The following is a 23,468-nucleotide window of genomic DNA, read 5'->3' on the forward strand; positions in this document are numbered from 1 at the left end:
AAGCACATTAATTTGGCGGTGTGAGTCCATGTACTGAGGCTAGCATCGATTTCTGGAGCGTTGCACTGTGGGTAGCTATCCCATAGTTCCCACAGTCTCCTCCACCCATTGGAATTCTGGGTTGAGCTCCGAATGCATGATGGGACCAAAACAGTGTTGCGGGTGATTCTGGGTAAATGTCATCACTCAATCCTTCCTCCGTGAAAGCAATGGCAGACAATCATTTCGCGCCCTTTTTCCCTGGATTGCCCTGGCAGACGCCATAGCACGGCAACCATGGAGCCTGCTGAGCCTTTTGTCACTGTCACCGTATGTGTACTGGATGCTGCTGACAGATGCAGTACTGCAGTGCTACACAGCAGCATTCATTTGCCTTTGCAAGGTAGCAGAGACGGTTACCAGCCCTATATCACCATCTGCAATTGGAAATTGGCTATGACGGTTATCAATCCTTTTGTACTATCTGCTGCTGTCATGGGTGCGCCTGGCTGGCCTTGCTGAGGTCGGCCGGGGGCCCATGGACAAAAATGGGAATGACTCCCCAGGTCATTCCCTTCTTTATGTTTTGTCTAAAAATAGAGTCAGTCCTGCCTAGAATATGGGGCAAGTGTACTAGAGAACCAGAGAGCACAGCCACTCCATGTCAGAGCCCCAGAGATCCTGCAGAAATGATGATGCCATTCTAGGGGGTGCCCCTGCAACAACCCCACCCATTGCTTCCCTCCTTCCCCAACCCTCCTGAGCTACCATGGCAGTGTCCCCCACATTTGTGTGATGAAGTAATAAAGAATGCAGGAATAAGAAACACTGACTTTTTAGTGAGATAAAATGAGGGGGAGGCAGCCTCCAGCTGCTATGATAGTCCAGGCAGTACAGATTCTTCATTAGACATGAAAGGGGGGGGGGGGTGAGGAGCTCAGCCCCCAGTTGCTATGATGAGGACGGTTTTCAATCCTTTTGTACCGTCTGCCGGGAATGACCAGGAGTCATTCCCATTTTTGCCCAGGCGCCCCCGGCCGAATTCACCGAGGCCAGCCAGGAGCACTCACGGGATGATGAGGACAGTTTCCAAGCCTTTTGTACCGTCTGCCATCAGGAAACGAAGGAGAGCGGATGCTGCTGTTCAGCGCTGCAGCACCGTGTCTACCAGCAGCATGCAGTAGACATATGGTGACATTGAAAAAAGGCGAGAAACTATTTGTTTCCGTTTTCTTTCACGGGGGGAGGGAGAGTAAATTGACGACATATACCCTGAACCACCCAGGACAATGTTTTTGACCCTTCAGGCATTGGGAGCTCAGCTAAGACTGCAAATGCTTTCGGAGACTGCGGGGACTGTGGGATAGCTGGAGTCCCCCCTTCCATGAGCGTCCATTTGATTCTTTGGCTTTCCGTTACGCTTGTCACGCAGCGTGTGTTGAGTCCCTGCTGTGGCCTCTGTCTGGAGATTTTTTCAAATGCTTTGGCATTTCAACTTCTTGAACAGAGCTCTGATAGAACAGATTTGTCTCCCCATAAAGCGATCAGATCCAGTATCTCCCGTACAGTCCATGCTGATCAGCGCTCCACGCTGGGAAAACAGGAAATGAAATTCAAAAGTTCGCGGGGCTTTCCTGTCTACCTGGCCAGTGCATCCGACTCCAGATTGCTGTCCAGAGCGGTCACAATGGTGCACTGTGGGATAGCTCCCAGAGGCCAATACCGTTGAATTGCGGCCACACTAATCCTAATCTGAAATGGCAATACCGATTTGAGCGCTACTCCCCTCGTCGGGGAGGAGTACAGATATTGATATTAAGAGCCCTTTATATCGAAATAAAGGGCTTCACTGTGTGGACGGATGCAGGGTTTATTCGGTTTAATGCTGCTAAATTTGGTATAAACGTGTAGTGTAAACCAGGCCTAGAGGAGGAAGCCACCCCTGAAACACAGACCTGATCCATTCCAGAGAGAACTGTGGTGCACATACAATCCATTACAATACCCAAACTTTGCAAGACCTCCTTTGTTAGCATTTAACATTGAAGCAGCAGAACCATTACCACATTACAAGTCTTAATTACCTGCTGTGCAGGTATTTACAATTATACAAATGGAACTAACATCCTGTGCATTCTTTCAAGTTTGAATATATTAGTCAATGAATTTTGTTGTCTTTCTTGTTTGCAGATTATTTGAGGAAATCAGGATTAGGTTGCAAATATATTATCTACAGGTGTACAATGAATACTTTGTGCAAACAAATTTAAGTCAATGAGGTATATGAGAACTGTTCATTTTTGACTATTCACTATTTGTTGTGAGATTGGTCATGTATGTCACATGGTATTGTTTCTGCCCTTTGATTGTATAATAAACTTTTTAAATAGAAAGAACTGACAAATAGCAAATAAACAATAATCTTGTTTTGTACAAATACCAATATTTGTATGAGCACAAGAAACAGCCATTCTCTTTTGATCTGTGTATATATTTCACTGTATTAGAATGAATTAGTCAGTTCATGTAACTCCTTCTTAGATCAACTACATTAACATATTAAAGGAGAAAAAACTCTCTATAAAAAAAATAGACTTTGTGATAAAGCTTAATTTAAATTGTTGCCAGAATGTATTCACTTAATTAAAAGAGAGGGGGAGAAAGAAAGAAAAAAAAAAGACATATCCTATGTCTGATTCACAACTTCATGCGGGAAGGAGTGTATTTTAGTTTTAGTGGTGCTGTCCTGTTTCGTTTATTGTTGTCTGTATTTAGAATACAGTATTGCTTGTATTTGTGTATAAATTTACTTTGAGGCTCAGATTTTCAACCGTGATTGCACAAAGCTGTGCAGACACTTCTGTAGGTACTCATTTTGCATATGCACTAAGGTCATTTTGCAGCATATACAAGTATGTCTGTATGCAAGTCAGGATTTACATGTGATCATTAGTTTGCACATCTGCAAAACTGCACATGTATGTGTGCACACACACACCCCTCTGCCCTGAAAATATACTGAAAATGTTGCAAAATATTTAATGAAAACACAAAAACATTTTTTCTGCTTTTAAAAATAAATTGATTTTTTTATCTCTAACAAATCAAATTTTGGCTTTTGCTTGAGCTATGTGATAATTCTGCCAAGCATTCTCAGGTATTATTTTCTGTAGCCATATATAGAATTGATGGGGTTTTCTTCACCAGAGTGCAACAATATTAAGGTATGTCAAGTTTTGAACCTATACTACTTGTCACTCTCCTTTTAACATGAACCCCCTAAATTCCTGTTACATAAAACTATGAAACATTAAAGTGAACTACTAAGGAGTGGAAACTTATTGTGTGTTCTTTCAGCATGTCAATGGACAAATCAAAGCTACCTGCCAAACCAGTTACTTACGTACAGTAAATGTTCTTTGAAATGTGTTGTGCACATATACATTCCACTGCAGGTGTATGTGTTCCCAATACACTCAAGTCAGAGACTTTTGCCAGCAGTACCACAAGGTGGTGCATGTGCTCCTGCTCTCCTGATGCTCTCAGGCAAGAACATACAAGAGGTGTGTCTTCCGCCTCCCTCTCTGTTCCTTCCCACCGCTGTATGTAATGTCTGAAGTAGTGGGGAAGGTGGGAGGGTCATGGAATGTGTACATGCACAACATCTCAAAAAAACACAAGGTTTCCAGGCAGCTTATCTAAATTAGCTTCTCTCTCCAAAGGTCTGGCATCTCTGGGCCATATTTTTTTTACCTGAACACCTGTTAAACCTTTACATGAATATACTTATAGCTGTGACTGCTGTCAGTCTTTTCCAGATATTATATTCTCTGATGAAAGAGCCTGACCTTGAGATGTGCTCTGTATCCACAACTTCTATTCAGGTGAACACATCTGAAGATCAGAACTATAGTATTATAGTCTTTTTGATTAAGATTTTCAAAGCTGACTAGGCAATTTAGCTATAACACACCCACTGAAATTAATAGAAGTGATGCAGATAAATCCCCTTGTCATCTTTGAAAATCTTTTTTCCTTAATATTTGGAAGAAAACATGCACACTGTTTTATGTCAAAAATGCTTAAAACAGATTAATCTAAGTATAAAAGATCTCCAAGACACTATACCTGCTCCAGACTGGTGGCTGAAATAGTTGACATAGCAGAGATGTATTGACACATGTTTACTCACACACAAATTAATAGAGGTTAAGGACTGCAAGACCAGCGAAGGTTTGTAACAGAATTGTATTCCACATTAGAAGTATATATATATTATATAAACATCAAAACAAAATGCAGCATCCGATTGGTTTTTCCCCCCTATGATTAAATGCTGTTCATTTTCTTTTGCAGATTAAGTACTATATGCAAGAAATACCCAATTTCACCAGGGACCATCAGTATAATCTGCAAACTTTTCACGAGTAAAAAACCCCATAAAGCAGAAAGAAATTTGGATCGAGACAAAAATCTCCTCTCATCTCCAATGTGACGTTTTTATTTTAATACTAATGTCACACAAAACCTACTTTAAGCAACATTCAGGGTCTGCCAGAAACTAACTCAAACCAATATATAGAGAAAGAAGGCTGGAAATTATTCTAATCTCCTGTGTCTTGTGTGAATAGCCCAGCTGAAGTCAAGGGAACAATAGGCTTGAATCAAAGTCCATTTAATTCAATGGGAGATTTTTCAGTGAGTTCAGTAGGCTTTGGATCATGCTTCATTTGCATTATTAATCTTTTAAGAAGTAAAGTTGGGATCTGGCCTATTGTCCCAGCTCTAGATTTTGCAGGGGTTTCCCAACAGTAGGTAATTTAACAGCCAACAGGCCGGATCCTGAATGCCTTGCACACTTAAAATTCCCACTGACTTCAGTAGGATTTTGAGTATGCCAGGAATGTAGTACTGAGCACTTGCATTGTCCTACAATATCACTATTAAATGGGGGATGGACCAGGCATTTGGCAGAACTCTGATTTTATGACTTGTGTCAGTTCAAGTGAGAGGGTTATTTTAACCTTTTTGTTTGCATGTTTTCTTTTATTAAGTGTCAGGTTTTTTTCAAAAAATCTGACTTTATATTAAAAGGTGCATTTATAAACTGTTTACAAAAGGGTTAATAAAGGCTTATTATATACTTAATAAGTGGTTAATCAATTGTTTTAGTATCAAGAAAGAAATAGATTGCTTAGAGCCATTTCTATCACCTTCTAGTAAAGCCATTTGTAAGTTTTTTGAGGGAAGGATGAGGATGTATGTCCATGATCTGTGGTTGAAAGATTTTTTTCCAGATTTTTTTTTTTAATTTGTAGTCTTCATCTGATGTACATTGTTACCTGCCCTTCATTAGGGAAGGCTGGTGGAGTTAATTGATTTGTAATTATGCTGTGCTGCTAGGTGGTTATTGTAAGTTTAATTATTGTCATGACAGCTTTAAATCTGTGGTTTCAATGTCACATTAAAGACATAATAAAATACTGATGTGTCTAAGACCAACTATTATAACATACTACTTATGTCTATAACATCTATTATAATCATTAACCCTTTATTAACCATTTATAAATGTATTCCTAGTATGAAGTGTGACCAACACAATCTCTCTCTCTCATGGACACATACCAGAGTTGCAGAGTAATCATAAAATCTTTGTTGTCCTTGAAAATATTTTTATGAACTTATAATTACATATCCGTCCAAGTAATGACTTTGGAGAAAATGCAACTGTAATCACATAAAAAGCTTATCTGCTTTTTACAGTGAGGATTTCTGATCTAATAGAGCATGATAGTTCTAGAAATCCATTACAGTCTATCTGCCTTTGAAAAGACAAATTGGCACATAGGACTTGTACTGCATTGCACAGAAAAAATCCTTCTGAAAATGTTTTGAAAAAGCAGTTACTGTACATGCCTGGAAGCCACTTTTTGGAAGTTCAATGTCCATGCCATTTTAATTAACAATTTCAGAGCCACAAAAACAAAGAACACATATCATAGACTAACTACCTGATAAGTCTTTCATTCCTCAAAATGGCTTTTGCACTGCAAAATCACAGTCCCCCTCTCCCACCCAAAACATTAAGAACTAGTAAACCATTTTTTCTGTATTTGGGTAAATAAAACAAAACAGGCCAAAAAACTATCCCAGACAAAAATCTTGGGTAACTAGTCTGATATGATATTTTCCAGCTATTTTACAGATTCCTGAAAATATGACTGATGTTGAACTAAATAATGCTAATATAATTAAAGCAATGTGAATGCTTCAAGTTTAAAGACAAGGCATGCTTTTTCCATTCATTGAGACTGTTCATGTAAAAATCCATCATCCATGAAGCATGTTCTGATTTTTAATTTTTCTTTGCTTTGATAGATCAGTTGCTTCACAATATCTCTTTAAAGACAACTGTCCAAGAAAAGCTAAATGTACAGTGTTCACATTTTAAAGATTGTCAGTTTTATAGAACAAATGTTGCTAAAACAGTGGAAGATTGAGGGTCATTTCTGTCACTATCTGAAAACATGGGTATCTAATAACATTAGGTAAATATTTTGACAGTAGACTACAAGGTTAGTAAGTTTGTAAAAAGGCACGCTCTCTCACACAGTCAAAAAAAAAAAAGTGTGATTATTCAGTAGATCCTACAGAACTACAGAGCAGAACAACATTTATATTTCCACGTTGCACAGGTAACCAAATGACATGGTTAGAGTGATCTTTTAACAGCATACTTGCGCCATCTTTCATTCGATTTCATGTTGGATAATTAAGTAAAATTATTTTATAATGTGAAAAATAAAATACTTGAAAGAGTTTAGCAAGCCTAGAAAATCAAATTGGTTTGGCAAAGCCAATCTAGCTATTCAATCTACAATGAAACAACAACAAAGTTCAGTCAAGTCCTAAATGTTTCCAGGAGTACTCTTCAGCAATACATTTAACAATTCAGAAGTAATACCTGTTTAGGTTTTACTTTGTTCATTTGAATACTACAGTTAAACTTGCATTCTCATTGATTTTTTCTTGGCTAGCTTTACTTTTTGGGGGAGATGATTACAGTCTGAATGCATTATATTTACTATGGCAGAGGCAGAAATTGTTTAGAAATAGAAATATGTTTCACTAGTGTTAACATCTTAGATTTTCACAAGGGAATGAAGGTTACTTATATTTCCAACATGCTTTCCGAATTATATTTTGCCTAGTCAACTTTAAACCCAGCTGAATTTTTGGTGAATGTTTTGTCTGAATGATTATCAAAAATAAAAGAAGACCAAAAATACAACAATAGCGTACCTATAAATCCCACAGTTATGGGCGGAGGGGTAATTTAATCTTGCATAGACTGAATAATTATTCATTAATTGCTCCCAAGCAGGTTTGGTACCAAAAATTGAATCATTAGTAACTTAAATTAACTTAATTATAATCAAGTGCATCTGTTTTAATTTTGCACAGTTTCCATGATTTCGTTTTAAATGTTGCAGTTTTAGTTGTTAGACGTCAGTCCTTGAAAAAATTTGGGCCCCATAGTTTGTTAAATAGTACCTTTGATTATTAAAACTGAAGTAATTTTATAAATATAGTTTACTTTTTGCAGTTTTCTTGAGACTGACATTAAAAATGGTTTACTCCATTTTCTTTTGTCACTAGTAACTTTCCAGTCAATTTCACATTCCAGGTACTTATGCATTGGATAAACGCTGCAACCACCAGCAAGAACGCTTTCTTATTCTACTGAATATAAATATATATATTTCCGCTAGAACTAAGGAAAAAATCCAAGGAAACACTTTTAATTGGTGTAATGATTTGTACGAGCTTGCTTTCATAAAATCAAAAGGGACATTGTCAACTTGAAATCTACTTATTTTCAACTGAGTTAAAAGTTTCAGGTAGTACACCTACCTAAGTCCCCCTGCCAAAAAATCACATTTTCCTATTTTCTGAGGACTCAGTTTTGCCAGTTTTGCTCGTACTAAGCAATACATTATTCTACTCACATATGTAAGTATTTACAGCTCTGTGGCTTCAACTGCTACTAAACATGAACAAAGTTGGCTGAATCTAGCCCTAAAAATATTTTTCCTCTCACCTTCTGTTGTATGAAAAACATACACAGTACAATAGGAAAAAATGGCTCTAGCATGGAAACACTGAAAATAAAGTGCTGGCAGAAGCAAACGGTAAACAAATTGAAAAGATAGAGAAAAGTATTTTTGCTTCCAATCTCTGTCAGTTATATTCATCTTAGGTATTGCTTGTAACAATAGCAGGCAAAATGTCTTCATACTGGAGTTTGATTTTTAAAGTTGACTGTGCCCTTTTAATTTTTGGGTCAAATTGGACTTGTCGGTATGCCTTAAATCAATTACATTATACCAGTTCTCATAATTCAATCTTTCATTATACACTCTTAGTATTTTCTTTAAATTGCTCAGTACATATGGAAAGGGTATTAGAGGCAAAAACAGAGAAGATAGATTAAAACAAATACTTTAATAATTCTAACCATAATAATGCCTCATTACTGCAGTTGAGTCAACAGGCCCAATTCATCACAGGCATAAGTAGGTGCTACAGTAGCGAAGTCAGCTGCTTATGCTAGTGGTGAGTGTAGCCCAGTGCCAGTAAAACAAGGTTTTTTAATGGTAACCTCTGAAAAATAAATTTGCCTTCTATGTACATGTAACAATTTTTAGCATCTCCTGTCAAGGTCTCTCTTCATGCTGCCTATAAATTGCTCAGTAAGGCAGACTTTAAAGCCCCAGTTCAACAAAGCACCTAAGCATGTGTTTAATTTCAAGTACATGGTTTAACCCCACTGAAGTCAACGGGATCGAAGCACATGCTTGGATATTTTGTGGAACAGGAATGGCTTTAAGTAGGTGCTTACAGTTAAGCATATAACTAAGTGCTTTGCTCAATAGTGCTTAACATTTGAAGGAAGCACCCTCCTTTTTTTCACACTGTCCTGCTACAAGACTTCTTGAGTCTACTGTTACTTGCACTTAACAATGGGGAAAGACCAACTTTTTCAGCATGAAGTGTCAATAACAGGTGTTCAGAAATAATACACAACTCAAGATCTGTGGATAAACTGAAATTAACCATTATCACAGAAAAATCTATTTTCATCACTAGTTCTGAGTTTGTTAAAAGACACACAAGGATTTTTTTTTTTACAAGCCTGTTGTAAATTCTGGTAGTGATGTTTGTATTTGAAAAGATTCTTTATATAATCCATAAATTATATTTTTTGTATGTGGAAAAAAATTTCAAATTCAATAATATAACTGGGGTGGAAAAACTAGCCAGTCAGTTTTTCATTTTTAAAAATCAGACTGAAAAAACATAAACTATTAAGTTTCTCTGTTGATTACTAGAAATTTTGTGGATAATTGTACTTACTTACCTGAATACTTATTTAGCAAATATCTTCAGATACAAGTTTAGATACAGAGTTAAATGTAATTTGAGCATTAGTTTACACATATATAAATCAAAGTTTGACAATATCAAAATCCCATCAAACTGTGGGCCCTTCTTATGCTATTATCAAATATACTATACCACTATGGGATAGCAGAGAACCATGGAACACTAGCATTAGGCATGTTTATTAAATTTGGTCAAATTTTCAGAACCTTCCAAATAGGAATACTAAACATTTATTTTCCCCTTCTGGAAATTTTTTTTTCTCATGCTCAATACAGTTGTCATTCCAATTCCTACTGAATTTATAAAAATATTTTTTTTATCCAATAATCCCGCCAAGGTAAAAATAGGAGTTTTTATAGCAAATGATAAACAAGCTCACTGACTATGAGAGAAATTAAACTTATTTAAACTGTCATACATTCGCTACTGAATCACACATCTCCATTTTCTTTGTGGGTGTGTGTTGTTGCCCACCTCAGACTGGCAGTTTTTAAGGTGCAGAGGCATCTTTCAAATGTGTGTCTAACTTAATGATCAAGTGCCACATGCTTTGAATTTACATCGTTAGTCAACCAAGAGCTGTGTTAAACAGGTCTAATTGAAACTGCATAATTCTTTAGAAATTGTAGCACTTTCAATCTAATGAGAGAACAAAAGGGGCATTTATGTGGTCATTATATTACTAGATGCAATTTTTTGTAATTAAAAAAAACCAAACAAACCCAACCCCTCTTCAAAATTCAAAAAACACATTTGAAAGAAGTTGCTGCACCTGCAAAGACACTCTTTAAGCTTACTATGAAATACAAAAAAGTGCACCCTTCTATATCTACATATAAAACATATTAGAAATAAAACTTGTGTAAAATGTTTGCTGTGCAAACTATAAAAACAGTCAGTCAGTCCATTCATTTTCCTACATATTTTGTCACATTCTCTTGCTTCCTACTGCAGAGAATCACTGTTATCCAAAACAAGCCCACTGATGTTTGTTGTTGAGAGGTCTGCTCCATCGTCTTCACCACTATCCACAGATTCATCCTCACTTTGTCCTGCCATCATAACTTGCTGAACAGCCAAAGTAGCACCATCAGATGACAGAGACTGGAGACTGTCTACATTCATGTTGACCGGAGCTGTAATTGTTACAACAGCTCCTGGAGAGGTGAAAACATGTATACAATTAGTAAACTGAAAACAATGATCAAATCTGAATTTAGATTTAACATTACACAAGAAAATTTGGTGTGTTTTTTTTTTAATAGGATACCTTGGAAATTACATATAACAACTAACTATGTTATTTAGGTTGCAAAGTCAAGCACTCAAAAGTTAGGAAATGTCAGAATTGAGATTGCAAGACTCTGTTTGGTCCCTCTGTGTGCATGCACGATAAAGTCTTTAATTACAGGATCACAAACTAATATTTCCCACTGTACCCCTACCTCATTCAGTGCACAGGCTGGAACGTGCTCAGAGAATGAATCAGGGTTACTTAAATGGATGAGACTGCTGCCTTATTTAGCTCCCATTGATGTCAACAATTAATTGCGGCATTGTTGTAGCCGTGTTGCTCCCAGGATATTAGTGAGTCCAATAAAAGATATTACCTCACCCACCCTGTCAACAGTTACTGGCAGCTTTCCTATTGACTTCAGTGGGAGTCAGATCAGGCCCTTGATGCAGACACGGCAAGGTGAGTAGGGACCTGAGGCCGGGGACTGCAGGAAGGGAAAGGCTGGTCCTGTGGTTAAGGCAGCTGGATGCCACCCAGGAGGGACAACTGGGTCTATTCCTGCCTCTGCCACAAAGTTCCTACGTGATGCTAGCCAAGTCATTTAAACCAAAAGTTCAACGATATAGTCCTCATTTCTCAGTGCCCAATGTGAGACTCTTGGGGCCTGATTTGCAGCACTGAGCACACAACACTACAAGATAATTCAATGGGAGCTGTAGTACCTTGGGCAGTAAGGCAGGGTGGTCTGCAGGAATGAGAACAGCGTGGAGAGTCAGGAGGCCCCATGTAACAAGTCTGGCTCTTCCACTCTGGGAAAAATAATACATGATCATGTAACTAAAAACTATATCATAATACATATGCACCAAAGCGAAGAATTAAGGTTGCATGGACAACTTTAATTCTGCCATTTCCTAACTTCCGAGTGTTTGACTTTGAGAAACCTAAACAACATTCTTGAAACACATTTTTTCTAATTAATTATTATATTATATTATATACCAAAAATCCAAGTATTTAGCTAAAATTCAGAGAGAGAAATTTCTGTCAATTTTTTCCAGACTATCAACACAGTGGTTTAGCTATAGCAGGAAATGCCCCAAAAACAACAACAAAAGCCACTTTATTTCTATGTAATAAAGACATTTAAATAAGGAATTCATATCACTATACATGTTCCAGCCAATTTTTCTTACCATCTGACATTGTAAGTTCATTAGATTGCTGCTGAGCAACTCCTGATGCAATGGAATCAGGCCAGAACCTCTGAACTGGTCTGTTTTGAGCTGTTTTTTTCTTTGTTTTTGGAGTTTCAGAACAGCTGGAATCCAGCATTGGCTGAAGAATTCGTCTTCTAGCATTGATAAACCTAAACATGACCAACAAAAAACCCCCACAGCTTATGACCAAAAAATGGTGAATGCATGCGCATGCACGCACACACACAGACTGTCTCAACCAATGTTTTATGCAAAAAATAAAAATTAAATAGAAATTAATATTTAAAATGAAAAATGCTATTTCTTAGCACCTTGGTTTCACACTCCATGTTAGGGATGCACGAGAACCACTGAACCACAACACCTGCTCCTGGAGCACTGAAGTCCTTTGATATTGCAAATCTAACTAAGGAAGCAGCTCTCTACTTCTCCCTGGCTGGCAGGCCCTTCTTCCTCCCTCCTCTACTGCCAAGTGGTACATTTCTTCTTCTAGCCAGGTGCATTCCAAGGTCCACCCACCCAATATAAGCTGTGAATCGTTGCAGCATGGCCCAGGTAATGGACGTTCCTCTAATTAGGGTCCCCCCAGACGTGGCTCCTACTTAGGTCATTTGCTCAGGTTCTCTGCTTACCTGGCTCTTTCCTGTTTATCCTCTGGTTTGTCCCTAGCTCCTGCCTGACATCCTTTGATGGTCCCACTAAATCTCTCATGCCTGGCTCTTGCTCCAGTCAATCCACTCACTTGTCAACAGTCTCTACCAAACAGATTCTCCACCTTCTTCCCAATTCCCTGTAACTACCTGCTCTCCTCCTGTTTACTTCAGGCCCCTCCAACTGCTGCACAGGAACCGTCCTTCCCTCTCTTTCTGCTCCTGAACATAAATTCAAAAGCCTGACAAGCCATCAGTAATTAATTTCACTGTAGTTAGGTAAGGAAGGATTTTCTCATGACAAAGCACAGGACTGTGAATGAGGAGACCAGAGCTCTATGCCAGATATGACAAAGACTTCTGGTTTGTTGGACAGGTCATTAAAGCTATCTAGCCTCAATTCCTTTATCAGCAAAATAAGCATACTACTACTTCCATATCTCTCGGGATGTTATGAGGTGAAAATCCTTAGTGCCTGTAGAGTGTTTTGAGGTCTTTAGGTGCTTTAAGTTTGCAGAGTACTATTATATGGTATCCATTGTTTCCAGGCAAGTTTAGTGTAGAACTGTAGATTTAATTCTAGAAGTTCATGATTTTTTAGTTTAAGTTACATTCTTAATTTTATTTCTATGTATTGTACACATGTGGATGGCACTCACATACACAGAGTGTACCTCCATACCCACACTCCAATTATGGACATTAAGCCAAAATTTTGGATCTTACCAATTGTTAACCTGCAGTAGTGTCAGATTTGTCTGGGCTGCAATCTGCTTTTTCTCATCTTCTGTTGGATATGGATGCTAAGGACAAAAAAAAAAAAAAAGTATGTAAACTTTTTGCTTTTTTCTTTCTTCAAAAGAAAATGAAACTTTCTTCATTACTATTGATTAAAAATTGCTAGAATAAAAAAATCCACCTGTTTCATTAACAACATTTTTAAGCAAATTTTTAATGATACAGTCACTTAACAAACAAAACAAAAATTGATTTTATCTTTATAAAGTGTATATGCCATCATTTAACTGCCAATGTCAAATTCAGAAAAAAAAAATGCTTCTCACAGCTGCCAGACTCCTCGTTAGACAGTGTGATCCTTCACCAGCACAGCATGTGGTAAGATTTGATTAGTTACACTGTCTGACGGCCATGTCACATGAGAGTGCTGATGAGCCTTATGTGGTTAAACAACAACTCCCCTCCCCCAACCCCGAATTAAACAGGGCAAGGAAACTTTATGTAACATAAGAAACGCATGTGTGATTTTCATGCATAATTTATCAGTTGCAACATCGGTTAGCTAAAACAGAAGATAGAGCACTATAAATTAATGGAGTATTTATTACTAATAGAGACCTATCTTCCCCTTCCAGCGCAAGTATGTGTGCACAGGGAAGACACTGTAGAATATCACAGAGCCGTTGGCACAAAGCAGTTGTTGGAAGGTTTGGTGAAAATTCAATTCTCCATCACATATAATTTATACATGATTGCTCCTAAGTAAGCCATGCATTGGAGTACCTGGCACTAAATACTGGGCACCACTGAAATAAAGAACAACTTCTTCTAGGAAATTTAATAAGATCTTGCAGTTCAAATGTTAAATATATTCAAAATTAGGGCCTTATCCAACTCAGATTAGAGTCAATGGAAAACTCTAACAGACTTCAGTGGAAGCTGAACTGGGCCCTTAGTGCATACAAAGTAAGGCCAAAAAGTTTTATCTTCCTCAGGAAGTCTTCTCTGAATACTTATGACTACTGCTGATGTTTAATCCTTACCCCTATGTGCTGAAAGAGCCAAGATCTCATCACATTAGTAGCGTGCTTTGGAAGAACCCCTCTCTTATTTTTTGACGAGCCATCATCTTGATGCAAGATATTTAGATCTTGGTTTAACTGTAACTGAAGCTGCACAAATAATTTAAGAAAAATGTGACAGTTATAAAGTTACTTTAATGTATATAGATATTGCACAAAAATTGTTTTTATCATGTGAAAGCAATGAAATAAATTAGCTCTATAATCTGTGTCAAAAAAGGGTACTTTATTTACCTGCAGCGGTAGTGGTGGAAGTTCTCTTGCAGTATTATCCTAAAGAGATCCATACTCTGGGTTACATATTATCAGGTTTCTGATGTTTTAGCATTTTCTAGAACCACTTTCAAGAATTGCTGTAGTTGCTAGGAGGCTGTATTCACCGCATCACAGCTACCAAGTGTCAATTTATTTTAACTTACAATAAAATTCATTCCAGTGCAGGGGGCCAGGCATAAGATCCTCCTTATCCTGTAAACACCATATTGAGAATCTGATTCTCTACTGACTTGCAATTTGTGTAGCCATTTATGCGTGGTGCACAGAGAGTGCAACATGCTATGCTTATTTGGTAGTGTTTCACACAGGTGTGACTACGCAAGATGCAAGGCTGTGAAGAATCAGGCCTTAGGGGCTTAACATGGAGCTTAAGTAGTGTAAGACACCTTGTGCGGGTCTTCTGCACTGAGGTGAATTTAACTCTAAGACCCTTACTTCCCCAGCCTAAAAAAATACTTCAAAACTCTCAAAGCACAAAAGGTCTGTGCATGTGCCTCAATACACATCATCATCTAAGAAGACAATAATGACAGGTATAGAAAGCAGCTCTCACTACTTAACGTTTCCCCCACCCCGACCTCCAGCCTCTGGAAACTACAAAGCTGAACTGGTGAGAGGTGCACACACCAGCTCCTTAAAGAAAGCCATATTATATATATATATATATATAAAGATACAAAGAATATATGTCTGACAACTAACTTTGTAAAATGAACAGCTGTCACCAGCTCCATTCTTAAGAGAAAAATCGACTAAACTCTGTCCTTGACGTATGTATGCAGTTTCTTGGGAAGTGCATGCATGCACGTTCAAGTTGAGTTTGGCCTGATGAATTTAGATTATTGTAACAATAAGTTCCAAAGAGCATGAGAACAGAGTAAAATAAATGATGACGTTTAACTGATTGTAGTGGAAATTCAGCAGCTCCTTTAGAAAGTATATAACTGTATGCAAAGCGACTGTATAGGGAGAATCTATTACTTAAATTTACATGCTTAAAATACCAATTAATGAGGTTTTCCTCATATCTCTATCTATATGCGCACATACATTTTTAAAAACTACACTAAAGTAAAATTAAGTTTTAAAGTTTAAATGCACAAAAATCAGGAGATTCTGAATTAGAGTTTCCACACAAATTCTGACTTTACCCAGTCAGTAACCAATGCTGCATGCACTTGATTTATATTTATGCTGTACCTTTTCTACAGCTTCAGAGGCACATATTTAGTGTTTCGTTTTACCAACTCTGGGTTATAGCCCCTGAGGCTGTATTATATTCTCCATGTTCCCTCAGCTACAGAGCATAACCAAGTGGCACCAGCTGTTTTAGAAAGGGCTGACTGGCTTCACCCGTAAATGTTCTTGGTCCCCCAAACCTGGCAGGCCACTGCATGACTAAAAGGAGCACAGCATACAGACTTGAAACGAGACAGTCCTCTCAGTCAGCTGGAATCCTCTGAAACCGAAGTCAGCAGGATTTGAAAAGTCTGCACTTGGGATAGAGAACATGAAACAGATTTCAAAGCCTGCTGGCCAGGTCTCCCCACAACCCCCAAGACATCTGAAAAAAATAATGTTGTATTGTATTGTATCTATACTGTAGGATCATTTAATGGAAGACCCTAATGTAATGCCTACACGGGGAAGAGTTCAGGCTACTGTAGATCCGTAACAGCAAGTAAAAGCTAGATGATTTTTAACGTAGATGTATGAAACCTTCATAAGTTATCAATCTTTCCCTCTTTTGTCTCCTTTTTTCACTCTCAATTGATGTATCTAGATGTTCCCACATTGAAAAAATCTGCATCTATGAACAGTTGGAGAGATGCTCTTCAGTGTTTATCCAAACCTAGTAGGAAATAGCATAGAACTCACATATGATATATCATTTCGAACAACTGTGTTACAACTTCATTATTTCTAAACCAAGTTTCTTCAAACAAGACAGAACACAGGTTCATCGCCAAGCATTGTGTATATGCTGAGTGTGAATCTATTTTTAAAAGGCTGTTCTTGAGCTAAGTGTAAAGTATCATATGAAAAAACATTTCTCCTAGCCCCCAAACACATTCAGAATTGACAACACACACAGCCAATTTTTTTTAAATTCACAGCAATCGGCTTCTCTGCAGAGGCTCATCATTGCATTTTTCAACTCCCACAAGATAACTTTCTGAGGGAGTGGGGAAGAAACTATGGAACACTGGAAATAGGAATTTAGGAAGTTCTATTTCATGCCCAAGGGTTACAGTGGAATACAGGGTCAAAGTCAACCCACAGATGGACTTTAAAGTTCCAACTGAAGTCAAAGGAAGCTACAGACATATTTGTGCATAAGTTGAGGTTATTATTTCCCATTGGATGCCACACTTTTCTCATTCAAAGAAGCAATATTTTTCCCTCCCAACAATCCAGTTTATGCAAGCAATTTTACAAGTCAGGGGCACGGATACAATTCCTATTAACTCAAAGGTATATGTATCTGAGGGCAGAATTTGGCCAGGTATGTGCTGTTACAAAGAATAAGTGAATTTTAAATATACTCTTTCATGAAAGAAAATCAGTGATTATTAATGGACTTTATATTGTGCAGATGAATCTTCCTGTTCAAATGTTTAACAAATTAATCCACTCTAGGGTCTTCTTATTTCTGGATGATCTGATTTACCACTTTCTGATACATGGACCACTATCTTGATGTTCTGATTTGAGACTGTCAATCTGTTATCATATATTTTCCTTTCCTATAACCAGATTTCATTGGACTATCCTATTCTAAACTGTAAATGGGCTTCTGAGCAAAAGAAGGCTGACCTCTCTCTTTCTTGAGTGTGATGTAATGCACATTATTTGGCTGTCACCCATTTAGTTCAACACAGTACTCTGAAAATTTGTGTAGTGAGCAACACCCCTTAAACTCTGAAATATATAAAAATAAAGTTTTAAATTACTGGTGCTGGCAGCCTTCTTGCAAAGTGACACTTCTGACACCAGCAGTATGGCATCATAACATACTCGTGTACATCCATCCTGCCATAATACTAGTTCAGTTAGAAAGAGTTTTAAAATGCTTAATGTTTACTCAGTAAAATATTTTTCTTCTATACAAATACTTCTCTGCTATCACCATGAAGAAAGAAATTGATAGTTGATGTCATGATGCTTTGTCCTGCCAAGGGAGATTTTTGCAAATCTTTGAGATCCTATGCCATATTACAAATGTGGGGATCTTTGCAGCAATGCTTAAATGTTTTTTTCTGTATTCAAGTAATTAATTCTACATTAATTAATGTTTATTTGTGTAATGCTCAGTCTGTCACTTTATCATACTGAATACATTACTACTACTTTACAAAAATAGGTTTTTTACTCCAAGAAACTATTCCATGAAGACCATGAAACAAACCTGTGAATTCTGGATCCTAATTGTCCCCGGTGACAGTGCTTGTGTCACTACTTGACCTTGTGGAGTGACCACAGTGACTGGCTGATACACTGTACCACCTTTAAAAACAAAAACAAAATTATGATTATAAAGTATATGAAAGTGAATATTAGAAAAACATGCATTTCAACACTAAGATCACTATTAAGTGAACATCTTGATGGGAGTTATTTTACTGACAAACATCATTCTTGTACCACGTTTAATTTAAAGAGGGACAAATAACATTCTATTTAATTATTTTAATATCATTATTGCTGACAAATAGAAATGCATTTTTAGATAACTGATATTAACTATATTTTATTACAACTTCTCCAACACATTAAGATGCACTCTTTAATATTAAAGTTTCATTCATACAAAACCATAACAAGTTTGACTCAATTTCCAACCAATTTAGATATGCCAGATCAGATGTTCATAGTGACCTCAGTGACAAGACATTTCAAGTGTATTTCATTTTCATCTTGAATGCCAGCCCAACACAATGGTGTAGTTTGAAGTTGTCAGGATTTCACTGACTTCCAGATCCTGTTACCAATCTACATAATGCGATGAAAGCACAGCATTTCCATAATACATATTTTTTGCCTAATAATATTTTGAAAAACAATAGAAAACATACATTCTTTTCAATAACAGATCAAATATTTTTTCCATTTATAAAAGGACATTGCACAGAAATATAACACACCCTTCACCCCCACTTCCCACTAAATCCTTTAGATAGATTTCTGAGCAATGTCCTTTTTTTGGTTGCATATACATAAGTGTATACCAGTGGTTCTCAACCAGGAGTCTGGGGCCTCCTAGAGGGCCATGAGCAGGCTTCAGGGGGTCCCCAAGCAGGGCCAGCATTAGACTCGCCGGGGTCTGGGGCACAAAGTCAAAGCCCCACCACATAGGGCTGAAGCCTGGGGTCCTGAGCCATGCCACCCAGGGCTGAAGCCAAAACCTGAGCAATTTAGCTTCATAGGGCCCCCTGTGGCGTGGGGCCCCAGGCAAGCGTCCTGCTTGCTACCCCTTTAACGCCAGTCCTGGCATTCATATGCAGAAAACCAATAGTTTTGGAACAGGTGTTTTTATAGCATGTTGGGGGGGCTCAGAAAGAAAAAGGTTGAGAACCCTGCTATATACTATACTTAATTTACACACAACACATGAAACCAGTATTCAAAAGAACTACTGGGACAGTTGGTTGTATAACATTTGGAAAGTTACTGTTATATGAGTTATTAATAATAAAATATTCCTATCTTTGTACATTTCTTAACAACTGTGAAAGAAAGCAAAATAAAAAACAATGTCAGTTTTTCTTTTCTGTGTCATACCTGCTACTGTTGCCATAGTTACATTTCCCTGCTGCAATGCTGATGCAGGCACCATAATCCCTTGGGGACTCAGTGTGCCTGCAATGGCACTTTGAATTTGCTAGAAAAATAAAATAATTAGTTTTTTTAAATTAAGTACGCTCATGTAATTTTTAGTTGCAACAAATCTGGGGCTTTAAAAAGAGGATCATCTCCAAGAGAAAGACTCTACCACTCAAAGGTCATTACTGCAAACTGATCAGCTTGAAAACATTAATCATTAAATAATAAATTCATAAAGCAGACATGAAATACCCAAATATATTTGGAGATAAAAAAAGATTTTGGATACAGAACTAAACCAGAAGTGAAACAACAATTTTCAAAGACACAGAAGATAAAGAATAGATAAAATTGGTCTCAGGAGGTAAAATTACAAGTGAATTTGGAGGTTTAATAAATAACTTAATTCCTTCTGTAGCTTTCTGACTTAAAAATGCAATAAGTACATGATACCTTAATATTATTTTAATCTAATTAAACTGTGTACTACAGTTATGTAATTTAAATTATGTTCGTAAACTCTGATCCTGCAAATATTTGTACATATTCTTAACTTTTTCTGTGAACAGTCCCATTGACTTCAAAGGAAGTACATGTGTAAAGTTAAGCAAATGTGTCTCTGCAGGATTGAGAGCTAGTAGCCATGCCATCAAAAATTGTTTTAAGTAATCTCTATCTAATTTCAAACTTTTCTCGCCACGCTTCAAAGTACCAAAAGCAAAAAGTGGGTTTTAAAAACTGAAATTTAAACCATCAGGAATATTCATAGTACATAAAGTTAAACATGCACGTAAGTCATTACAGGATCGGCACCCTAGACTGAAGCACTACTAGATAGTATGACATCATTGTCCACACTCAGGGAATAGGGTTGCCAACTTTCTAATCACACAAAAGCGAACACCATACCCCACCACTACATTCCCCCTTCCTTGGTGGCTCGCTCTCCCCCACCCTCACTTTCACTGGGCTGGGGCAGGGGGTTGGGATGTGGGAGGAGATGAGGGCTCTAATTGTGGGCGGGCTCCGGGGTGGGGCCAGAAATGAGGGGTTCAGGGTGTGGGAGGGGACTCTGGGCTGGGGCATGGAGTTGGGGTGTGGGAGGGGGTGAGGGCTCCGGCTGGGAGTACGGGCTCTGGGGTGGGGCTGGGGATGAGGGGTTTGGGGTGCAGGAGGGAGCTCCAGGCTGGAGTGGAGGGATTCGGAATGTGGGATGGGGCTGTGGGTTGAGGAAGGGGGTTGGGATGCAGAAGGGGGTGAGGGCTTTGGGCGTGGGCTCTGAGGTAGGGCTGGGGATGAGGGGTTCAGAGTGTGAGATGGGGCTCTGGGCTGGGACAGGGGGTTGGGCTTGGGGGGGTGAGGGCCCTGGGTGGGGGATGTGGGCTCTAGGGTGTAGAAGGGGGCTCGGATGCAGGAAGGGGTATGGGATCTGAGCTGGGGCCGGGGATTAGGGGTTTAGGGTGCAGGTGGGGGCTCCAGGTTTGGGGGGGGCTCAGGGCCGGGGCAGGGGGTTAGGGCTCGGGCTTACCTCAGGCGACTTCTGGTCAGCGGCTCAGCAGGGCTAAGGCAGGCTTCTTGCCTCCCTGCCTGCTCACCCTGGCACCATGCTGCGCCCCAGAAGCGGCCAGCAGGTCCAGTGCCTACTAGGTTGGGGGACCAGGAGCCTCCATGCGCTGCTCTTGCCCGCAGGCATCACCCCCCACCTCCCATTGGCAGGGAACAGGCCAATGGAAGTACAGAGCAGGTTCTTGGAGTGGGGGAAATGCATGGAACCCCGTGGCCCTCCTGCTTAGGAGCCGGCCCTCCTGGCTGCTTCTGGGGCACAGCGCAGTGCCAGGACAGGTAGGGACTAGCCTGCCTTAGCCCCGCAGCACCCCCGACTGGACTTTTAACAACCCGGTCAGCAGTGCTGACTGGAGCCACCAGTGTTCCTTTTTGACCGGGTTTTGCAGTTGAAAACTGGACACCTGGTCACTCTACAGGGAAAGAATAGTAGGCGTACCAAAAAGAGTAATAAAGCAATCATTACCTCTCAGATTATTTTATACAATAAAATTAGGTATTGTAATCAGATATTTCAACAATCTAGCAAATACAGTGCACGTGTATAAGAATATGTGCAGCTGTTGATATTACAAGGTAGATAGAACAGACATGTGACACATCTCTAAAATATTATGACTAAAAACCAACAGTTAACCTTTGTCCACTCTAAAATGTTTGGATCAATTTATATGTTCAGTTTATATAAACACATGGAGCCAAACCATCTTTTAATAATATAATGGAGATATACCTATCTCATAGAGCTGGAAGGAACCCTGAAAGGTCATTGAGTCCAGCCCCCTGCCTTCACTAGGCAGGACCAAGTACTGATTTTGCCCCAGATCCCTAAATGGCTCCCTCAAGGATTGAACTCACAACCCTGGGTTTAGCAGGCCAATGCTCAAGCTGCTGAGCTATCCCCTTCCCCCTTTTTACCTTCAGTGAGGCAGATAAACCTGACAGCTGGGTCAAAGCTAAGGTGACTGCCAAAGAAATGCAATGCATATTATGACAACTTTTTCTTGTGTCCATTCTCTTTTTTAACGTCTGTTCTCATCAAGGCAGCAAATCCAGCAAATCCAAGGTTTTTTTTAAATTTTATTTTGAAGTTGCTGGACTGAGGTAAGAAGTACAAGGAATGCAGACAAACAGTAATTATGGCATGTTTCTAAGTATTGACACTTTTCGATAAACTTGTCCACTGTTCAGCTCCTCAAAAGAGGGTTGCTAACCTTAATAAAAACACAATTACAAAGAACAAGGTAAGCAGTGTATAAGTGAAATTCTTACAAAGTGCAGCAAAAAGGTATTTATAAATTTTGTGGTATTTCTACGCAAAAGCTCATTTAAACTAACTTGAAATGTACCTGCGATGGTACAGGTGAATAAGGACTTCCAGGTTCTCCACTTAGTAGAGTTTCACTGTTCATTTTAGTTTTCAGACAGGCAATATAACGACTACAGAAATCCTTGCAGAGTTCATTAACCTTTTCTAGCTCAAGCAGATGAATACGTAGAACCTGGATTGCCTTTACCATCTAGAGAGAAAGATGGAAAAAAGACTTAGAAACAAGGCAAGAAAACACTATTACTTGCATGAATAATTAATATAGGGCAAACTTTAAAAACATGTAGGAATATACTATTTCAATTACCATAACACAGAATTACTGATGCAGAAGGCTGCTCACAATACTCTTTCCCAGGTTGTATTTTACTGGAGTGTGAAAGGCATGTGTTTAGAACAAAATCCTGTGTTGATCCACTGCTTAGGTAAACTGTCAAACAAGACAGAACAAACACAAATACAGCATAGGATTCTTCTTGTCTTGGCCACAGTCTATATTACTGTACAATTTAAAAAATATGGTTCAGGCATGTGTGGTGAACAATAGTACTCTGAGCTATACCCAGAAGAATGGGTTCAATTCTTCAGTCCTGTTCCCTCACTCCCTGGGTCAGGAGAAACTGTAAGTGCTATGGAAGCCTTGCTGAGGAGGAGTGCTACCCATTACTTGGCAACTCAAGTGGTCAATTAATGCTGTCCTATTACTTAAAAGGACATTGGCAGCAACATAAGGCCTCAAGAACAAAGCTGTGAAAGTGAAAAAGTGGGAGAGGAACCTTCTGTTCTTAGACAAGAATAGAGCCTGTCAGCAAATAAAATAAATAAATAAATCAACAAACAAACAAACAGAAATAACCATTCATGCCATCCTTTGGATATAAACATATTTGTAATCATATGCTTTAAAATGCAGTTCTATTCCAAAGCAAGACTATATAAAACTGACATCTTACTCAACAGATCTGCTCCTATGTGTATTTAGCCATATCTGCCAACTTTAGTAACAAAAACACATTGTTTTTCTGCTTTTTATGACTGTTTGCAGAGCTAACACATCTAAGAAAGAATCCTCAGCTCACCCTATTTCTCCTTGTACATCAACAGGATTGCTCACAAAGC

The 23,468-nt window shown here is 38.6% G+C and overlaps 1 protein-coding gene across 11 annotated transcripts in view; it reads right to left on the minus strand.

Annotated features, from left to right (window-relative positions):
• Window positions 1-3,169: 3,169 nt before the first annotated feature.
• PKNOX1 (PBX/knotted 1 homeobox 1) overlaps window positions 3,170-23,468 on the minus strand; it is a 72,994-nt gene continuing 52,695 nt past the window's right edge. For 6 of the 11 annotated variants that reach the window (XM_039539461.1, XM_039539497.1, XM_039539476.1 and 3 more), the window contains 9 exons: window positions 22,369-22,539; window positions 19,415-19,514; window positions 18,042-18,139; window positions 14,591-14,629; window positions 14,318-14,446; window positions 13,263-13,339; window positions 11,863-12,035; window positions 11,389-11,475; window positions 3,171-10,586 (listed from right to left, as the gene is read on the minus strand). In XM_039539461.1, the coding sequence (XP_039395395.1) occupies window positions 10,375-10,586; window positions 11,389-11,475; window positions 11,863-12,035; window positions 13,263-13,339; window positions 14,318-14,446; window positions 14,591-14,629; window positions 18,042-18,139; window positions 19,415-19,514; window positions 22,369-22,539 (1,086 nt within the window). In that variant the 3' untranslated portion in view covers window positions 3,171-10,374. Of the gene's footprint in view, window positions 10,587-11,388; window positions 11,476-11,862; window positions 12,036-13,262; window positions 13,340-14,317; window positions 14,447-14,590; window positions 14,630-18,041; window positions 18,140-19,414; window positions 19,515-22,368; window positions 22,540-23,468 lie in introns of all 11 variants that reach the window. The other 5 variants (XM_039539506.1, XM_039539517.1, XM_039539527.1 and 2 more) reach the window with 4 other exon arrangements.

The sequence above is a fragment of the Mauremys reevesii genome, linkage group 1, assembly GCF_016161935.1.
Source record: "Mauremys reevesii isolate NIE-2019 linkage group 1, ASM1616193v1, whole genome shotgun sequence".
NCBI classification, from domain to species: Eukaryota; Metazoa; Chordata; order Testudines; family Geoemydidae; genus Mauremys; species Mauremys reevesii.